Consider the following 18,048-nt stretch of genomic DNA (forward strand, 5'->3'; position numbering starts at 1 on the left):
GTTTCTTCCCTCTAAAATTATAGTCGAAAGCAAAGATGTTGAAGAAGGCTATTTTTTTTTTATATAGATGGAGCCTACATCTATTAAAATGTAGCAAATTTATGGATCTCTGGTCTACTGATTAAGTTAGCTACAAGTTAATCTTTGCATTTATTGTACATAGATAGTCAGTCAAATACACCAAACTATCGTTATTTGGAATATTACAAACAAAAAAAAAAAAAATGTCTATATCATTTTGTATTTATAAAATGTCAAAAGTTTGTCAAAGATGAAGTGTAAACAAGATTTTATAGCCATCATTTTTTAATTTTGCTATGGCTGCCACCAATTTAATCACATTCAAAACGTTGAAGAATCGCATTTAAGTGATAATAAAAATGTTCCGTTTAGTCAGCTAACACTTTGGAAAAACAGTTTTTCAACAGGCATGTTTCGATACAAGATATTATTGACTTTGGATATCTACATATATTCATATAGTGCCCACCTAATTAATATGTACCATCACACATTTCAGGATCAAATCAAAAAAATCGTCCACAACGTTTGCAGCCACCTGCCCAAGAACATTGGCAAAGAGTGCAACGATTTCGTCGACAAATACGCTGACCTGGTGATTGACTTACTCACCCAAGAACTGGCTCCAGAAGATATTTGCTCTACTCTGTCATTCTGCAACGGAAAGGCCATTGAACTTCAAAGTAAGGGTTGATTTTTTAATGTACACATGTCTTAATGCGATGACCAAGTATTTTTAAACGGGGTCAGTTTGGTACTTCAATCTTTTCAGGCACTCGTTGAAAGTATCTTCCAAAAAATCAATGTTTTTTACTTAAATGATACTATGTATTGGTCTTCAACCGTCATCGATTGATTTATCGTGGTTGGTTTCTAGGTGAAAATGTAAAAAAAACCTTGCATGTTGTTTATCTTATTTCTTCATTCCTCTTCTAGACGCAATCATGGAATGTGCAGTTTGCGAGGAAGCCATTGATGTTGTCGAACAGATCTTGAGCAATCCGAATGTCGACCACAACATCGAACACATTGCCGAGAAGGCTTGTTACGCTCTACCTTCAAGATACCAAACCAAAGTACGTAACATTTTTTCTTGTATCACTCATTCATCAGATAAATTATTCTGAGAACGCTGAGGAATTTATAGGTTATGTTTTAAATGTTTATTAAAGTTAGTAATTTTACATAGTAGATCAAGCCGCGTTGGCCTAAGTGTCCGTTTTTGTATAAATATGAAGTCGTGGGTCGCGGATTCCAACCTGTGGCTGGTCAAAAAATATATGTTCTCGACCCATTACAAGGACCCAATGGGTTGATTGAATGCCTAACAATTATTCCTCATAAAAAGAATGTTTATAACTTTTCATACGTAAGTAGTTTTACCTATTTTCATATACATAAATTGTTGTGTGGTGTTGTTAAACTACTACAAACATTTTTTAAACTTATAAATAGTTGCTATGCTCATTTAATCCTCAGCCTCTCATATCTTTCCTATGAGTGAACTAAGTAGATCCTATATTAAAAACTCATAAAACAACGTTCACCTAAACCCACCTCACCTAAGTGGAATATGTATATAAATATCTAAAGCGGTTTGATTGAACATAATTATTGCCCACCCAATTGACATTACTAATGGCAGATTAGTTCTGCATCTTAGGAGAACAAACAACGAATGTTCCCGATTTCTAAGATAATTATCAGAGACATAAGTCAATTCTATCACAAATGGCAGAGTTAAGTATGTATACTAAGCTAAGCAAGATCTGTGCTATTTTATGCTATCGAATTAACATTTCTCATCTTCTTCTCTCCAGTGCTTCAAGCTGATGGCCTCGTACGGCGAGAATATTATCCATCTGATTGCGACACTGGCCGATAGCGGAAAGGTGTGCAGCGAAATTGGCATGTGCGGTTCAGGACACATGAACTTCCTGCATATGGTGGACGAAGCTGGCGAAACCCGTGTCAAGCGACAGACCAATAAACCGCTGGGAGCCGAGAAGTGTACTTGGGGACCGGCCTATTGGTGCGCAAATGTGGCGCAAGCCAACGAATGCAAGGTAACGGATATTTCTGTTTGTCTATCTTAAATTAACATAATTAAGAAATGTAGGCAGTATATAGCAGATGTTCGGACACTGCGAGTTTAGAGTTTGATCTTTTTTGATAAAGCTTAGAGTTTTTTATCATTCATGAATAGTACATGGGAAAACTCATTATTTACAGAAATACTAAGGATGAAATAGCATTAATTATAAATGAGAGTAAATAAATTAAAAGTTATTTTATTTCATCACTACTCTTCACCGTTGTGGCGTTTTTGAGCCGGTTGTACTAGGGATTGCAATACCAAATGAAAATATCAATACCGGTTTTTTGGTTTTTCTCATTGAATACTGGGCATTAATACCGGTATTCGTTAAAACATATAAAAAAAACAAGTGCTTTTCAGTAAAATCTCTTTAAAACATTATTTTATACCAAAAACCTACCTATCTACATCTATTATATTGAAATTTTAAAATATGTATTGATATTGTAGAACTAGTGATTTTTACAAATGATTAATTGAATATTTTGATAATTTTAACTAAAGCCCTCAGAAAATCCAGTTCATTAAATGCAAATAAGTGTGGCTGCAGGAAAAGCTTCTTATTCAAACCTTGTACAGTCATCAATGATTATAGAATAGTTGTACATTTGTCACGGATGTTTTGTATTTCGAAATAATATTGTGACAATTTTATATTTTCGGATTTTGTTTTATTATTATTTCAACTCTAATGGATTCAGTCAATATATTTGCATTCTAGCAGTACATAACTTATACACTCAATTTAATGGGCAATACAGTACAAAGTAATGAAGAAATAACATCAAATTCATTTTCAAAAACGTAAACGAGTGTGCTTTCTTAATACCGAAAATTCCGGTATTTCGGTATTGATAAATACTGGAATACCAATATTGCAATCCCTAGGTTGTACCACTCCTTTGTCGCCAAAAATCTGTTGAATCTTCTGAACGGTTTCCGCTTGGGTATCGCAAAATTTGATACAATACCACTGCTCAAGTCGATCTGTCATTTCCAACAAGAGCTGAGTATATTCCCTCACATGAGGTAATTGCCAGAGACTGACACTCTCTGCAGGTAGCAAAAAAGTGAAGCTACCCTTCATTTCACTAATGGAGGATACCTTTTCATCATTTGTTCGGAACACTAAGAAAAGTAAAGTTTGAATACTTTTTGTACTGGCGTCGTATATTGGAAGTCATGTTTTATTATCTAATAATTCTTTTTTTGTGCTTCTTTAATTTATGTTTTTCTTTCTTCTTGCAGGCTCTTAACCATTGCCGAGAGAGAGTATGGAAAGCTGATAGTCCATAGATACTACCTACAAATACTCTGTTTTTATAAAAACGTTTTTACCCATATAAAAATATATATATATATATATATATATATATATATTATTTTGGCTTCAGCAGACTCTCAACCCGAAATTAAATAAAAAAAATATATAACATTAATAAAATATTAGGATTAAATAATTCCCAGATCAAACTTTGTCAGTTTGCTAGAAATTAAATACAACACATTTCAAGCATCGAGGATTTTTTAAATAAAATATAAGCTTTATTTTTAGTTTTACTCATTATCTTTTATTTTAAAGAATTTAGTTTTATTTTTTTCTTATTTTTTTACATTAAAAAATATCAAATCGACGAGGCATTTTGTTCTTACACTCTTATTAGTCACAATGTACATAGATAATAGAAAATAATAATATGTCGACCATCTTAAATAATAGTTATTTTTTTGAATTGCGACACAATTACCTACATGCCGGGAATTGGACTATGAATAATCTCGAGTTTTTTTATCAACATAACTCATTTAATATTGACATGAAACAAGCCTTATACCTATAGAAGTCTATACGTTGTCTTACGAGTCCCATAATTACAGACGCTATGTACAATCTTTAACTGTGTAAATTTCCAATAGATACTCGCTATTAACAAATCTTCTAATCATAATTAACCGTGAATGTAAAATAAATTGATTTGTAATTTTGAGTGTTGTGTTATTTGCTGAACTGTGATAAGTGAATTTCATGTGACAGATGTTTACTTAGTTTGAGAAATAAAATAACAAAACATAATATATTGTTCTTTTCTTTTAATCCCACACTGAAAAAGGAAAGAAAAATTAAATTTCTTTATTTTAGTTAATGCCCAATGTAGTTAATGTCTTGCGGGTGCGAAGACTCAGATGGGCCGGTCACGTCATTAGATGCGATGGATTTGAGTTATCCTTAAAGTTTTTGAAGGACCCCCAGTAGGCACTCAACCTTGGGTTGCCCCCGGAGGAGATCGGCGGATAACATCAAGAGGGATTAGAGAGAGCTCAGGATAAAGATATCTAGATGACAGTTGTGCAGCCGGCCACTGACCTGCTTCTAGAGCCAGCTTTTACGAGTAGTATGTCACAGAAATATTGAAATTGCATTGGGCTATGTCATTTGGCTGCAAACCACATGAATGTCTGAGAATGTGCTCCGAAAGGGAAGAGATGCTCAAGTCGGTCCAACCAGCTGTTGGACCCATTGGACTATCCAACCCGGATGCCACAGAGACCAATTTTGTTATATTTAAAAAATTTGCGATGTCTTATTGCAGACACGAAGATCTCTCCACATAGTTTATGTCCATATTGTTTTAGCTTTGTTTTTTTTTGTACTATAATATGAATTAGATTTTTTGGTACTGTTCGGTTAAACCGGACACAGCGGAAAACGCATTTTTAAAATTGCCGATAAACTGGATTATTTGTTAGGTTAACCTAACCAAACCTAACCTAACCTAACCTAACCCAACCTAACTTAACCTAAACTAACCCAAACTAACAAATAATCCAGTTTATCGGCAATTTTAAAAATGCGTTTTCCGCTGTGTCCGGTTTAACCGAACAGTACCGATTTTTTTTATTTTTGTTGGTTTAGTCTATCTTTTTACAGTCATCTGAATATTCTATCATATCAATCACATTTGAAGGGTAAGCGGAAAGAAAGATCATTGTCCACAAAATGAGTCAATGATGCCATCTTGTGAAGAATTTTGTAAGCTATTAGATGGCATACTTGGAAAAAAAATAATAAAAATCATTGTCAAAACACTGACATCAGAAAGAAAGACCATTGTCACAAACATTTGACAAAGAATATTATTAAATTGACGTGTAAGATAACTTTTTTAAGTTTAATAAATAATATAACAAGGAAGTTATTAAGTTTTTTCACTTTATCTCAAAACTGAGTTGATGTGACAATGATCTTTCTTTCTGCTTACCCTCCATTTCAATTATGAATACTTATTTGATATTTCATTAATTTATTATAATCACATACATGCAAACAAATGACAAATGGTTGTAGATGAATGCTTTAAAATAATGTGCTGTGCAAAACTTTCAAATGACATGTCATCGGTCTGGTCTATCTTAACTCATAAATCTCATTATATTCATAAATGAGACTTTTTTCGAATATCTACAATATGTCTACTCATTTCAAAATTCAATCCACAAATACCTCCTAAATCATGTCCTTTAAACGGAAAAAAAGGCAAACTTCCCAAATTGATAACAAGAATTCTTTCCGGGAGAGTATGATCTTTATTTCAATTTTTTAAACTTTAAACTTCTATTTAAACAGAAAATTAAATGGTTTTTACTGTCTCCTGAACAAATAGTTGTTTTCGATTTATAAGGTTCATAAAATTGAATAACAATGCCTAATTTATTTAACAGTTTCCAAAAAATATAAGTAAAACATAAACATTACACAATAATTAATCGGTTTAAAATATAATTAATAATAATATAATATTGAAAATTTGTCATAACAATGTCATGTTTAAGTCATCACTCAAAAATTGAAAAATTTGTCTCACTAGACATTACTTTCATACTACAAGGTAAACTCGCATACTAAGTGGTATTGATGACGAATTTATTGGGCTATTTTATTGTCAACCGTATTAACTTTCAACGGACTGCGCTGACGGCCTGGGCGATAGGTCAACGCTGGAAGAGATCGCATCGGGCTCGATGATCTCCGGACTGTTTGGATTGTGGGTCAAGAGCCAGTCCGCCAGCCATACCACAGGATCCACCGGTTTTTCTTTGCACAGCTCAGAAAGACCCTCCTGCAGGGTCGGATTCACATTTCCTTGGAGATACTCACTTATTTGCCAGTCACGTAGTATCGGGCCAACTATGACTGCAAACAAAAACAGTGTCTTATAATAAAATTACACCTTTAATTCTAAGTTATTTAAATACATACTGGCGTAAATTATTGTTTTCGCTCTAATGAGGCTTCTGACGAGGAATGGTTACCAATTCATCCAATCCATTGGTACCGGATCAAAAACACATTGAACAAATTACATATATTTTGCCAGCCGCAGGATCAAACCCATGGCATCAGACACGACTTTTCCACCAACTAGGCTACGTTAGTACTATATTTTTTTTGTTAAAAAAACAAAAACATTGAAACCTCCATGACCCAGTCATATTTAAGGTGTTTGGAGTTCTAAAAATTCAGAATTAAGGATTTCAGTTTCAAAATAATAAAGAAGTACTCAGGGGTCCAGTTCCATATTTTACGGTTCTGGAAATTAGTGTCATTAAAAATTTCTTGCAGTTAACAGTAGGAGAAGTTAAAATAAATTATTATACAACTAACTAGCGAACCTTTTTACGCATGGGTGCCAAAATTTCCCAAATATTATTTTTTGACTGTCTGACGTGCCGCCAACCTTTTCATAAAAAAAAATTAAATAATAGTTTAATAAATCTATTGAGAAAGATTAAAAATTACAATTGAGTTCTTGAGATTTTATTTTTCATTGTGTTTCTAGCCGACGGTACATCTTTTATTCTTTGAATAAATTTTTCCTTGTTTTCAAAATTTTCAAAGAGTGTGGTACCATTTCAACCGTGCTTTCATAATGTTCTCCTTCACTGAACGGTTTTCCATTTTTAGCAATTATTTTTGAGGCAAAAAAACAAGTAACTATTTTATTTGAATGTCTGCCGATATATTTCATTATGTTTGTTGATTGAATGTTATATTTTAATTCTTCTATCAATAAATTCCTCAAGCCTAAGGACCGACTCTATTCTCCTCCTATTTTTTATACAATGCGATCTGTCTGTATTATGTATGAATTTCGTCGTTTCCGTTCACGTATCGATTGCTAAATATTATTGGTAAAAATAATATTAAAAACCAAAGAAAATACGCATGGCCATGTTGTCATTTTTTTTAAATATTATACAAGTAGATGTAAAACTTTTTTGTATTTTTTTAAATTAAGTAAGTATTATACTTAGGTAGTTTTTTTCTCTTCAAAATAAAACATTCGCGTGCCATATGTTCGCCATCACTGAACTATATTATTTTACATCAGAAAATGAAGTGTGGTGAAACTGGAGAATAGACATAAATAAGCTGATAATAAAATCAAGGTCTTACTAGTGGGGAAGAAGAAATGTATCTCTCGGAGTGATTCTGTTTGATTCTGGCTTCCGTGAACAGCATTAGAGTAATCGTCTTCTTCTTCATTTGTTACGCCATATTTAGCTCGGATACTGTCCGGCCAATTGGTCTGAGCTTCTAAAACACTAAAAAAAATCCTGTATTAATAGTATTAATACTATTAATAGTAAGTAATTCAGTCCCTGATTATGTATTAGCGCATCCATTTCTTTTCAACGATTTTTAATAATCCATAAAATTTCCATGAGGACATTTTACTTTCACCGGTTAGGGGAGGGGTATTAATCTAACACATTCTGAATTTTCATTATCCGTAAAGGGTTTTTTTTACATAATTTCCATAATAATTTTGATTGATGTTCAAAGTTCTTGGCCCTGAAAATAATATACTGATAAAGCCGACTTGCCTGTGTCATGTTCATTACCAAGATTTTCACAAAAATATGACCAAATCTTCTTAGTGCCAAAACATAATCATAGTATTTTAATAGAATCCTATTAACTCGTATTACGAGGATATAGCTGTTGATTTTTTAAATGCTTCTTATTGTTTTGTAGTCTTATTCAGCTGCTCCCAACCATTTTATGTCGAAAGAAATACTTTGGGTTCTGTATACAGTAGCGGTTTCGCTTAAGCGGGGGGCTGAAGGGGCGGGAGCCGACATTCAAATATAATTTAGTATAAAAAGAACCTCGGCGTCGTAAGTACGTTAATTTAAATCGATCTTTTCGCAAAAATCACTAATCATCGGAGATTTTATTTCAAGAAACATTATTATTATTATTGATATTGTCTGCCGCTGAACATTATTATTATTTTATAAACACCTGCAAGATGTACGCCGATCAGAAAACAGGGCTGTCAAAATAATATTATGAATTAACATTTTTAAAATGTTAATTTCATCATAGTTTTTAATCAAACCTGTGCAAGTACGTACTGATAACTTGGGTAGATTTTGTAGCAAACATACTATTGATATATATACGGGTATATTATTATTATAACCCAATTCAAATTGAACATAGGTTGATACTCAAATACTATTACAGTATGTTTATGATTTCAAGAAAATAAGACGATGGTATAATTAATCCATATCAATTATTTGAAAACATTACATTCGCACTTTGCAAGATAACATCAAAATGTGTATACACTTATCTAAATGACGAATGACATTCATGAGTGAGCACGGCTGAAAGCTTGGAAATGTGTTTTTTTCTATTTCAAAATCTTTTAATTGTGTATTATTTTATTACAGATTCAAGGCCAACTTCATATAACTAATAAAAATACTGTATGTTTCTACGAATAAAAAAAGACAGGAAGGAAGATGTGTACAAATCACGGCAATCAGAAAGGCCGGCAAATATGGTCGACAATGCGTGATACACAAACATAAAATACACAAAATTACAAACACATTCGAAGTTTGCCGCACACGTACAGATCACGTGATATTTGTTTACGCAAAATCGTCGCTTTTCAAAATGGCAAATTTTATTGCCAGATTTTACTGCGATGAATCAGTATGTTCCTTCTTATCTTTTTTTATTCGTAGGTTTGTTTACTATGTACACCGAGAAATTTCCATTTATAAAATCGGAAACGATTTCTACAGAAGAGTTTTGGAATATAATGCAACCAATACTGGAAAAAATTCTATCATGGGTGTTGACTTCCTGAATTAGTTAACCCCAGGTCCATGCCACTACGTGAACCACAGTGGATATTAAGCCATTTCCACACTGGCAACAAGTTGCTGGCAACCTCATTAAATTTTACGATACTTACCATAATTGCTTAAGAAATTTTACGATAATCATCATAATTATCGTAAAATCTAACGAGGTTGCCAGCAACTTAACTTGTTGCCAGTGTGGACCCGGCATTAGATGAACAAAACTTAAATAATATATATTATAAATAAAAATTTAAAATTATAAATATTGATTTATGTCTTCGATAGCCCTGATGAAATATGAGTCGGATCGAGTCATAGAGCAAATTTATTGACACAAACAACTTTGACACGACCTTTTTATATTAACTAGTAGACCAGATATTATGGACCACATGTTAAAAAATCATATTTTCAATTCTCAAGGCCAATTCTGTAGAACGTCCCCTTAAAGCTCAGGAGGCGCTCAAAAATGTTAAACAGATAACCTATTTTTCACAATCGCAAATGTATAATAACAAGGGCCCGTCCTCCGCATACTTACTTCGCTGGCCCGATAAGCCTTAGCCAATCGACGATGGCATTGGTCTTCGCCAGGCAGAGAGCGACGACGGGACTGTTTGCCATGTGGAATACCAGATTGGGGAAGTACGGCTGCCCATAATGCTCGATGTACAGCTCAGCGGCTTGCTCTGGAGACAACCGCACGGTCCTTTTCTGACGGAGAAATAACTCATGATAATTGCATGAAAATGAACATAATAATATATACATCCACGATGGCCGCGCGGCTTAAGCGTCAGCCTATAGCGTCGTGGGTCCCAGGTTCGAATCCTGGGTCTGGCAAGTGTACACGTCATATTGTTTTTCAATTTGTATATGAGTCAGAGTATGGACCTAATAGGTTGAGCAAGTGGCTGACATCCATTTCTCGTAAAAACAAAATCTGTTAATACAAAACCTTTATTCTGTGGAGACCTATAAAATAATCTTATTAGGAACGGACATGGTCGGAAAAAAATATACCTATATAAATACCTACCGTTAAAGTATTTTTTCCAACTAAATTTACAGTAGTACCAGTCAGCGGCGATTTTATTTGATGCGTATTATGCACTCGATTCGTCCGAAGATTTAAAGGGGGCCTCGAAACAGTTATACAATTATTAAATTACATATACAAAAATCTTATGTAGATGCGTATTTCTCATAAATCGAGTAGGTATAAACTATTACCCAAAGCATAACAAAATCCCCGCAACTAACATAAAAAAGGGACTATACGTACTTGTATACAACAAAAAAACCACTAATATTATTATGTATCATCACTGTTCAGTGTTGCTAATTCTCGTCTACAAAAATATGGCAAACGGGGTAAGAAAAGGCGTGCATTTTTGAAGCAAGTATTAATAGACAATTTTGAAAAGTTTTTAAATAACAACTGTCAGAATTTTAAATGAATGGTAAGTATTTATTTCAAAGTATCGGTATAAGCCCGACAGTTTTAATGTTGAAAGTAAAATATTGGTACAGCAAGAAATATTATTCAAAAATCAGTAGTAAAAATAAATAATCATTATTTAAACGACATGGGCCAATAGATAAAACCAACATCCATTATTATTTTGATAGTATGAAAAGTAAAAAACATTCAATGGGGCGTACGGCATTTTAGGGTTACCATTATCGCATATAAAGTATATTAGTCTGTGCATTCATGAATATCGGTAAGAACAAACTATTTATGATTACATTATTATTAAAAGAAGATCAACTAAGAAGTCGCACAAGTGCAGAAAAAAGAGCTAGATAGACATTTCACACAAGAAATGCGAATAACCTCAAAGATTAAATTAATAATTGATCAAAAATATAGGTAATCTAGGTAGGTTCTACAAGTGTGATTTGATCAAGAACAGCTACCTACAACTGATGGTTCGGAATGTGCAGTTAAGTTACAGCTGATAGTTAAAATGAAATAGTATCTTAAAAGCACTAGAAGCTTGCTCAGGAGACTGACATTGCATCATTGAGCCATTTTATAGATACACAAATTCTGCTACACTGAATGGGCGTAAGGCATGAAATAATAGAGAAATACTATTCTAATAGTACAATCTGTTCTGGAGAGCCAGATAGAAAGAACAATACTACCCTGCTAAATTTATCATAATAAGGAAGCTACTAAATAAGTTTTTTCAGTAAAAGAAAAAATCTGTCCAAAATAGATTTTATTCTGACAAATTGATATTAATACTATCCATTAATTATTTAAATAATTCCGAAAGTTATTTAAATAATTCCTTATAATAATTTAAATACTTCCATTGTTATATTATAATACTTATCAATAATCATTTTTACTTGCTGTTAATATTAAATAGTTCCCACTTTTTTAATAAAATAATTGCTTGATTTTTTATTAAAATACTTGCTCTTAATGCATATATATACTTACCTAATAATTTGAAGCCGTAATTTGCAGGAAAAACGCTAGATTTTTTTTAAACAAAACCTTAATTCAAAAAAAAATCTTCGTAGGAAAATATAGACCATTTTTTTAAGTTTTTAGATGAAAACTTTGTAGTGAAATATAATACTGTCCTCTGAAGATAAAATTTTAGGTATTTCAGTGAAAAATCAACATTGAGATCTGTATGTCTTCTTCAAAGCAATAAAGACAACACAACACTTTTATTTTATTTTAAATGAAAGTAAAAATCATACCTAGTAAATTTATTTATCAAGAAAATCCAACGTATTAATGAAAACCTTAAAGCTTGACGTGGAAAGTTTGCGGGCTAGATGATGACTTAACTGAAAAATGCTGCATCTGGTAAAAAAAAAACGCTATGTTGACAACGTTGTCACTATCACCTTCAATGAAGAGATACATTGTTATGTTTACTAGTCGGGAGTCTATGGCTATTCTGTCCAACAAAAACTTCTTGGCTACGTGTTAAAACTGTGAACTAACAAGCCCCTCCCATTTTTAACCGCACTTCCATTATAAACTAACAAGCTCCTCCCATTTAGTCGATAATAGCGCCTTCCGGCTTATGCCTAAATCTTCCTGTTGGACAGTATATATTTTTTATCGTGAGGTACCTCAACGTCAGTCAGTTCATCTGGTCTCCATGTCTCTAAACCCGCCACGGGCACCCATTTATAAAAAAAATGTACTGCAAAAAACAATTTTCTTTCAAAACCGTAACAGACAAGGAAGGGACAGAAGTAGTTGATTGACAAAAATCCTTCCTCGTCACGATCTACTAATAAACCCACTTAAAACAGTGGCATTTAGGTACCTACATACTTGATAGAATAATATTTTATAATATTGTGATACTACCTTTTAAATTCCATAGTTTGGGTTGTTAGTCGGTAGTTATATCGGTCGTAACGCCATTATCAAGACTATAGTTAGTATTATAGATAAGTATATACCATATCAAGGGGAGGGGGACAGGATGGACAGTTTGCCAAGACACCACGCTTTTAATATCGATTTGATGCATGATTGCGCATCGTGTTTTTTTACACTGTCTGTGAGTGTAGAAGAAAGATAAAAATCAGCACGTATTTCTACATACTCGAGAATCGTACCTCCTTACAACCACACCCAGAAGGTTATGCCCTCCTCATTAAGTTTGAGCTTCTTCGCGAACGATTGGGAAGTATGCCGTAAGATATTGTTGCTACGTTTGTTACAGGCTTTTCTATTATTTTCTACCATATTATGGCTCGATGGTTACGATCAAGAATAATAAAAATAGTTTAAAATTTATTCACCAGGAATAACGAATAGCTCTTTCAAGCATCGACTCAGAGATAAAAAAAAAATGCGTCCTTTAATCCCATGTTGATGAATTTATTACTTTGGCTTTATAATTATTTTTAATTGATGTCTAATATAATAATATTCTGAATAATATAAATTATGTTTTAAACACCCCTTATTATTTTTTATTGAACACGAATGGCGACATGTAGGTAATTTCCACGCCGTGTATAGTATACTATAACTTTACTGTAACTATACCTAAATATTGTGCCATTACGAAACATTATTATTACAAGAAATTGCAATTTATTTTCAATTTTCAGATAGGTTTGAAAATAGTGTTTGTCAGTGGACGGTGTTTTTTTTTTTTTTTTTTTTTAAATAATTATAATAGTTGGCTGATTTGAAGATTTGGAAGCACTGGGTCAGACGACACCGTGAACAAAGTTTTAAAAAAAATACAAGTACCTATCTAAATCATTTCAACATGACATGTCATGTCAGGTAAGCAAGCCTGTTCAATAATAAATCATGCTGTATGATTAAACGACATGTCATGAATCATGATACGTATTATTGACTATATTATTATATTATGAAAAATTTCACACGAATAATATTATACTGTTGATTTTGAAAATTATATCTTATTCATTATTGTATTTGTATTTTTATTTTTATATTGTTATTTATCTATTATTATTTATATTGTATTTTCCCCTTATGTCTGTTAGGCAGTGGAAAGTTTTTAAAATTTAAATAATAAAATATCTAGATAGCATTATTATAATATTAATATTCTCTCCCTCAACCAATCCAGTGTAGATCGAGGCTCGTTGCTCGAGGCGTAACCGTAAAAAAATATCAATACTTTTTTTCGATATGACGATCCTACTCCAGGGCTCGAAATAGACCGGAGTGCATTGGAGCGTGGTTTCGGTTCATAAAATTCACAAAATTATCACTTCGTCTCGTGGAAAAATAATTTGACCGTTTGAGCTAGGCCTTAAAAAATCTAGCACACATACAATTAGATACTTAACTATTTTAATATTTTCGTAAAATTATCGGTTCGTAAAATTTTCTATTTCGAGAGCTGCCCTAGTTACGCCGTCGTTTGCATGATTCAAATAAGTGATATTGTTTTCGAGTGCATTACGACGGTACTTCAGTGAAACGGAAAATAATTTTCAACTATAAGTGCGACAAAATTTTGAACTCGCTGGCAATCGGAGAGTGAACGTCGTGCTGTGAACACGTCAATTTGTTTCGTGATGGCGACGGGGGTATTAATTCTTAAATCGTGTAAAGATGACTAAAAAACGTTGCTTATTTACTTGAAAAAGAAAACATGTCAATGAATATATTATTATTGTTACTAATAGAACAATAAACAGAACATTAAATGGATTTTTTACAAATTGCAAATTACAATTGGACAAATTATATTTCGCTCGGCACGCGTCATTTGCACAATCCGCGCCTCGCCTAGCCACGATCTTTTTAGACTATACCTCAACTGAGGTATAGCCTTTAGCCTAAAGATACAAGGAATGCAGGAGAGCAAAATTAATTTTTAAAAATATTACACATGTTTTTCACTAAAATCCACTTAAAAATGATAATTCCTTCACATAATAAAATAACAAGCCATGTAGGAAACTGAACATGAAATTCTAAATAATTTAAACTGACTGTAATCATTTTCTCTAAAAGTAACATCGATTTTTAGATTATTTTAATTCACGCATTTACAAACGAAGATATATATTAAAAATCGGTACCTATCTATATAATCAGATGCTTTTAATAAAAATTATTAGTTGGAATAGAAAGGATGTAATTACGTAGGTAATCAAGTTGAGTAAATCAATTTCAGTTTAAATATGCGATTATAATCATGGGTAGAAATGGACGGGAACGCAGCATCGGTTCGTGAAATCCTCAAGATTCTGTTTCGTGGAAAAATTATAAATTGCGTTCTGCTTCATGAGTTATAGAGAAGATAATTAAATTCACTTACATTACAAATATTCTTGGAGTTGAATACGAAACGCATGGTAGATAAATAACAAAACAATCAAACACCTTTTAGTATTTCCTAAAATTATCGAGCGTTCCGGATCGTAAAATTTTCTATTTCGAGCGCTGATTATAATATTTTTAATATACTGTAAGTGAGCCTTGATTGTCAATGAAACAGCCTATAACATTAAAATTAGATACATTACTTTGAAAATAAATTAAACAATGACGGCTACAACATCACCACATATTATGTGAAATTGTGAAAACTGATCCCAAATTATTTTTTACTTACATCCTTACAAAATAATGTCCCTTGTATTTCTTTGATCATCATCCCTTCAAATCAACCCGTCATATTTTGACCAAAACTAGTCCCTTGTGACAGGTAGGTACACACTTATACGTTTTGCAATAAAAAATAAATAGATTCCGAATGGAATTTAAACGGCATGATAAATATTAATTATTTACAATCGACCTTTAAAAGGTTATTTTTTGCAGATTTTTAATTAGTGGTCATAATTAATCGATTTCCAATTCAAATTACTGACTCACCGATAATATTTCAAATCCGTTTTCCGTTATAATTTCTTCGATCTGAGATGCGAATTTCACAGCCTCCGGCTTAATCAGCGCCAGGGTCTTTTCCAATTGCAAATCGTCACTTACTCCAGCTGGCGAAGAAGAATCGTCCATCTTAATTTTCTCAAACAATTTCCAAATGTCAAAATAAAACTAACTTCCAGCCCGTATCACAGCGCGTCGCTTAAGGGGGGACATGCTCGTCGAAGGTCAAAATTGAGTTTTTATTGTATTTTCAAACCATGATTCTGGACACTCCTTAAACGTTGTAGATAATCTATTTATATAATTTTGAAGCCTTATTATCCTGTATAGTTATTTTAAACATTTGATGACTGCATAAAGTATTTTTGTTACATAAAATAGTATTCTTTTAAACCTCTCGCTCTAATGTTTTAGAATATAGTCATATTTCGGTACATAACTGTGCAGTGGTGTTAAGATTTTTTACATTTATTAATTTTTAAACGCATTTATAAAACCATTAGTATAATTTATTACGAGATAATTTTTCTAAAATGTTCACGATAAAAAATTATATTGATAATCTCTGTGATCCCAAATTTCACAAGAATTAGGCATTTTATTATTCAAAAAATCGGCAAGATTAACACATTTGAAGATGATTCTAAAAATACTTATTATAAGCTATGTTTTTGACCATTCAAGTGTGATAAACATTTTATGAATAATGATTGCTTTATAATAATTATTGACCTAAGAATAAGGTAGTGTTTTTTTTAAATACGCTATTTCTTTTGGCATTCCCCAGTGGTTAAGCTACAACATACGGCCGTAGCCATAAATTGACAAACTATAATTAAAGTAGGGAGTAAAATTATGTTAACGCGCGTGTTTGAACATGTACCTAACCGAATTTTTTTTTATTTTTTTTTAAACGGTACATGTTCAAACACGCGCGTCAATATCATTTTACTCCCTACTTTAATTAGTGTTTGTCAATTTATGGCTACGGCCGTATGTTGTAGCTTAATCACTGGGGAATGACAAAAGAAATGGCGTATTTAAAAAAAACACTACCTTATTCTTAGGTCAATAATTATTATAAAGCAATCATTATTCATAAGATGTTTATCATACTTGAATGGTCAAAGACATAGCTTATAATAAATATCTTTAGAATCATCTTCAAATGTGTTAATCTTGCCGATTTTTTGAATAATATAATGCCTAATTCTTGTCAAATTTGGGATCACAGAGATTATCAATATAATTTTTTATCGTGAACATTTTAGAAAAATTATCTCGTAATAAATTATACTAATGGTTTTATAAATGCGTTTAAAAATTAATAAATGTAAAAAATCTTAACACCACTGCACAGTTATGTACTGAAATATGACGATATTCTAAAACATTAGAGCGAGAGGTTTAAAAGAATACTATTTTATGTAACAAAAATACTTTATGCAGTCATCAAATGTTTAAAATAACTATAAAGGATAATAAGGCTTCAAAATTATATAAATAGATTATCTACAACGTTTAAGGAGTGTCCAGAATCATGGTTTGAAAATACAATAAAAACTCAATTTTGACCTTCGACGAGCATGTCCCCCCTTAATGAATCTGGAATAAAAAAATACGACCAGTGATATTATACGGTTTGTGTAACGAATACAATGATTGTTTGTCAAAATCCTATAAATATGTCTCTGACACGAAAATTTGTTTGACTATTTTGTAAAGTTTCTATGGCAACCGAAACATAATACTAATAGGCCGAATTTCGATTTTACATCATGACAAATATAAAGCTGTAGAGCTGTCGGTCGTATAAACTGTACCGAGTATTATTTTTTTGTAATTGATATTTTTGTAAATAAATAAATTTTAATAATATTATATTATGATTTACAAGCATATTAATTCTAAGAATTAGTTAAAAAATATACTGAAAATCATCCGATGTGGCCGACCTCCGATTGAGGGTACACAAAAAGAAGACAAAATAGCGATAACCCAGGATGTTGTTTCAGAAGGCGTTTAGGAACATACACGGTGGATTACAATTCATGAATAAGTACTTTCTAAGGTGAAAGAATTCTAATAATCACTTTTGGTGAAAATTACAAAATTGTCAAGTTTTAAAAAAAAAATACTGCCTAGATCCTACAAATGATTCTAAACGGATCCGCCAATAATGATGTTCAAAGGATAGTAAATTAATGAAAAAAATGTTGATAATGGTAATGCCATTTGATGTCACGATGTCTAATTACAATATATATATATTTATAAATTTGTCTTGATTTATCTGTCTGTCTGTCTGCAATGCATGAGAGAAAACATATGCAAATGTGTAGGAGAGATCGAAATATGAATAAGACGTATTAAAAAGGACGGT

General features: G+C 32.1%; 2 protein-coding genes across 2 annotated transcripts in view; one reads left to right on the plus strand and one right to left on the minus strand.

Annotated features, from left to right (window-relative positions):
* Sap-r (prosaposin) overlaps nucleotides 1-4,195 on the plus strand; it is a 32,272-nt gene extending 28,077 nt beyond the window's left edge. The window contains exons 15-18 of the mRNA XM_085959215.1: nucleotides 521-704; nucleotides 958-1,097; nucleotides 1,842-2,087; nucleotides 3,368-4,195. Coding sequence (XP_085815341.1) covers nucleotides 521-704; nucleotides 958-1,097; nucleotides 1,842-2,087; nucleotides 3,368-3,415 — 618 coding nt within the window. The 3' untranslated portion in view covers nucleotides 3,416-4,195. The remainder of the gene's footprint in view (nucleotides 1-520; nucleotides 705-957; nucleotides 1,098-1,841; nucleotides 2,088-3,367) is intronic.
* Nucleotides 4,196-5,729: 1,534 nt separating this feature from the next.
* LOC147078398 (nucleoside diphosphate kinase 5-like) lies at nucleotides 5,730-15,794 on the minus strand. The gene is made up of 4 exons (XM_085960465.1): nucleotides 15,654-15,794; nucleotides 9,828-10,000; nucleotides 7,575-7,723; nucleotides 5,730-6,311 (listed from the first exon to the last, which is right to left on the minus strand). Exons 1-4 carry the CDS (start codon nucleotides 15,792-15,794, stop codon nucleotides 6,070-6,072), a joined length of 705 nt encoding a protein of 234 aa, XP_085816591.1. The 3' UTR covers nucleotides 5,730-6,069.
* Between the last annotated feature and the right edge of the window lie 2,254 nt (nucleotides 15,795-18,048).

Source organism: Rhyacophila brunnea, unplaced genomic scaffold (genome assembly GCF_057557595.1).
Source record: "Rhyacophila brunnea isolate RB1 unplaced genomic scaffold, BYU_Rbru_1.0 scaffold_11, whole genome shotgun sequence".
Lineage (NCBI taxonomy): Eukaryota > Metazoa > Arthropoda > Insecta > Trichoptera > Rhyacophilidae > Rhyacophila > Rhyacophila brunnea.

What these genes read in the sequence shown, in the direction of transcription:
- LOC147078398 (XM_085960465.1), bottom strand. Translation starts at nt 15,794, where the DNA reads ATGGACGATTCTTCTTCGCCAGCTGGAGTAAGTGACGATTTGCAATTG. An exon ending in ACGGATTTGAAATATTATCG is followed by an intron (nt 10,001 to 15,653) that starts GTGAGTCAGTAA and finishes TTTCTCCGTCAG; the next exon opens with AAAAGGACCGTGCGGTTGTC. An exon ending in AGGCTTATCGGGCCAGCGAA is followed by an intron (nt 7,724 to 9,827) that starts GTAAGTATGCGG and finishes GATTTTTTTTAG; the next exon opens with TGTTTTAGAAGCTCAGACCA.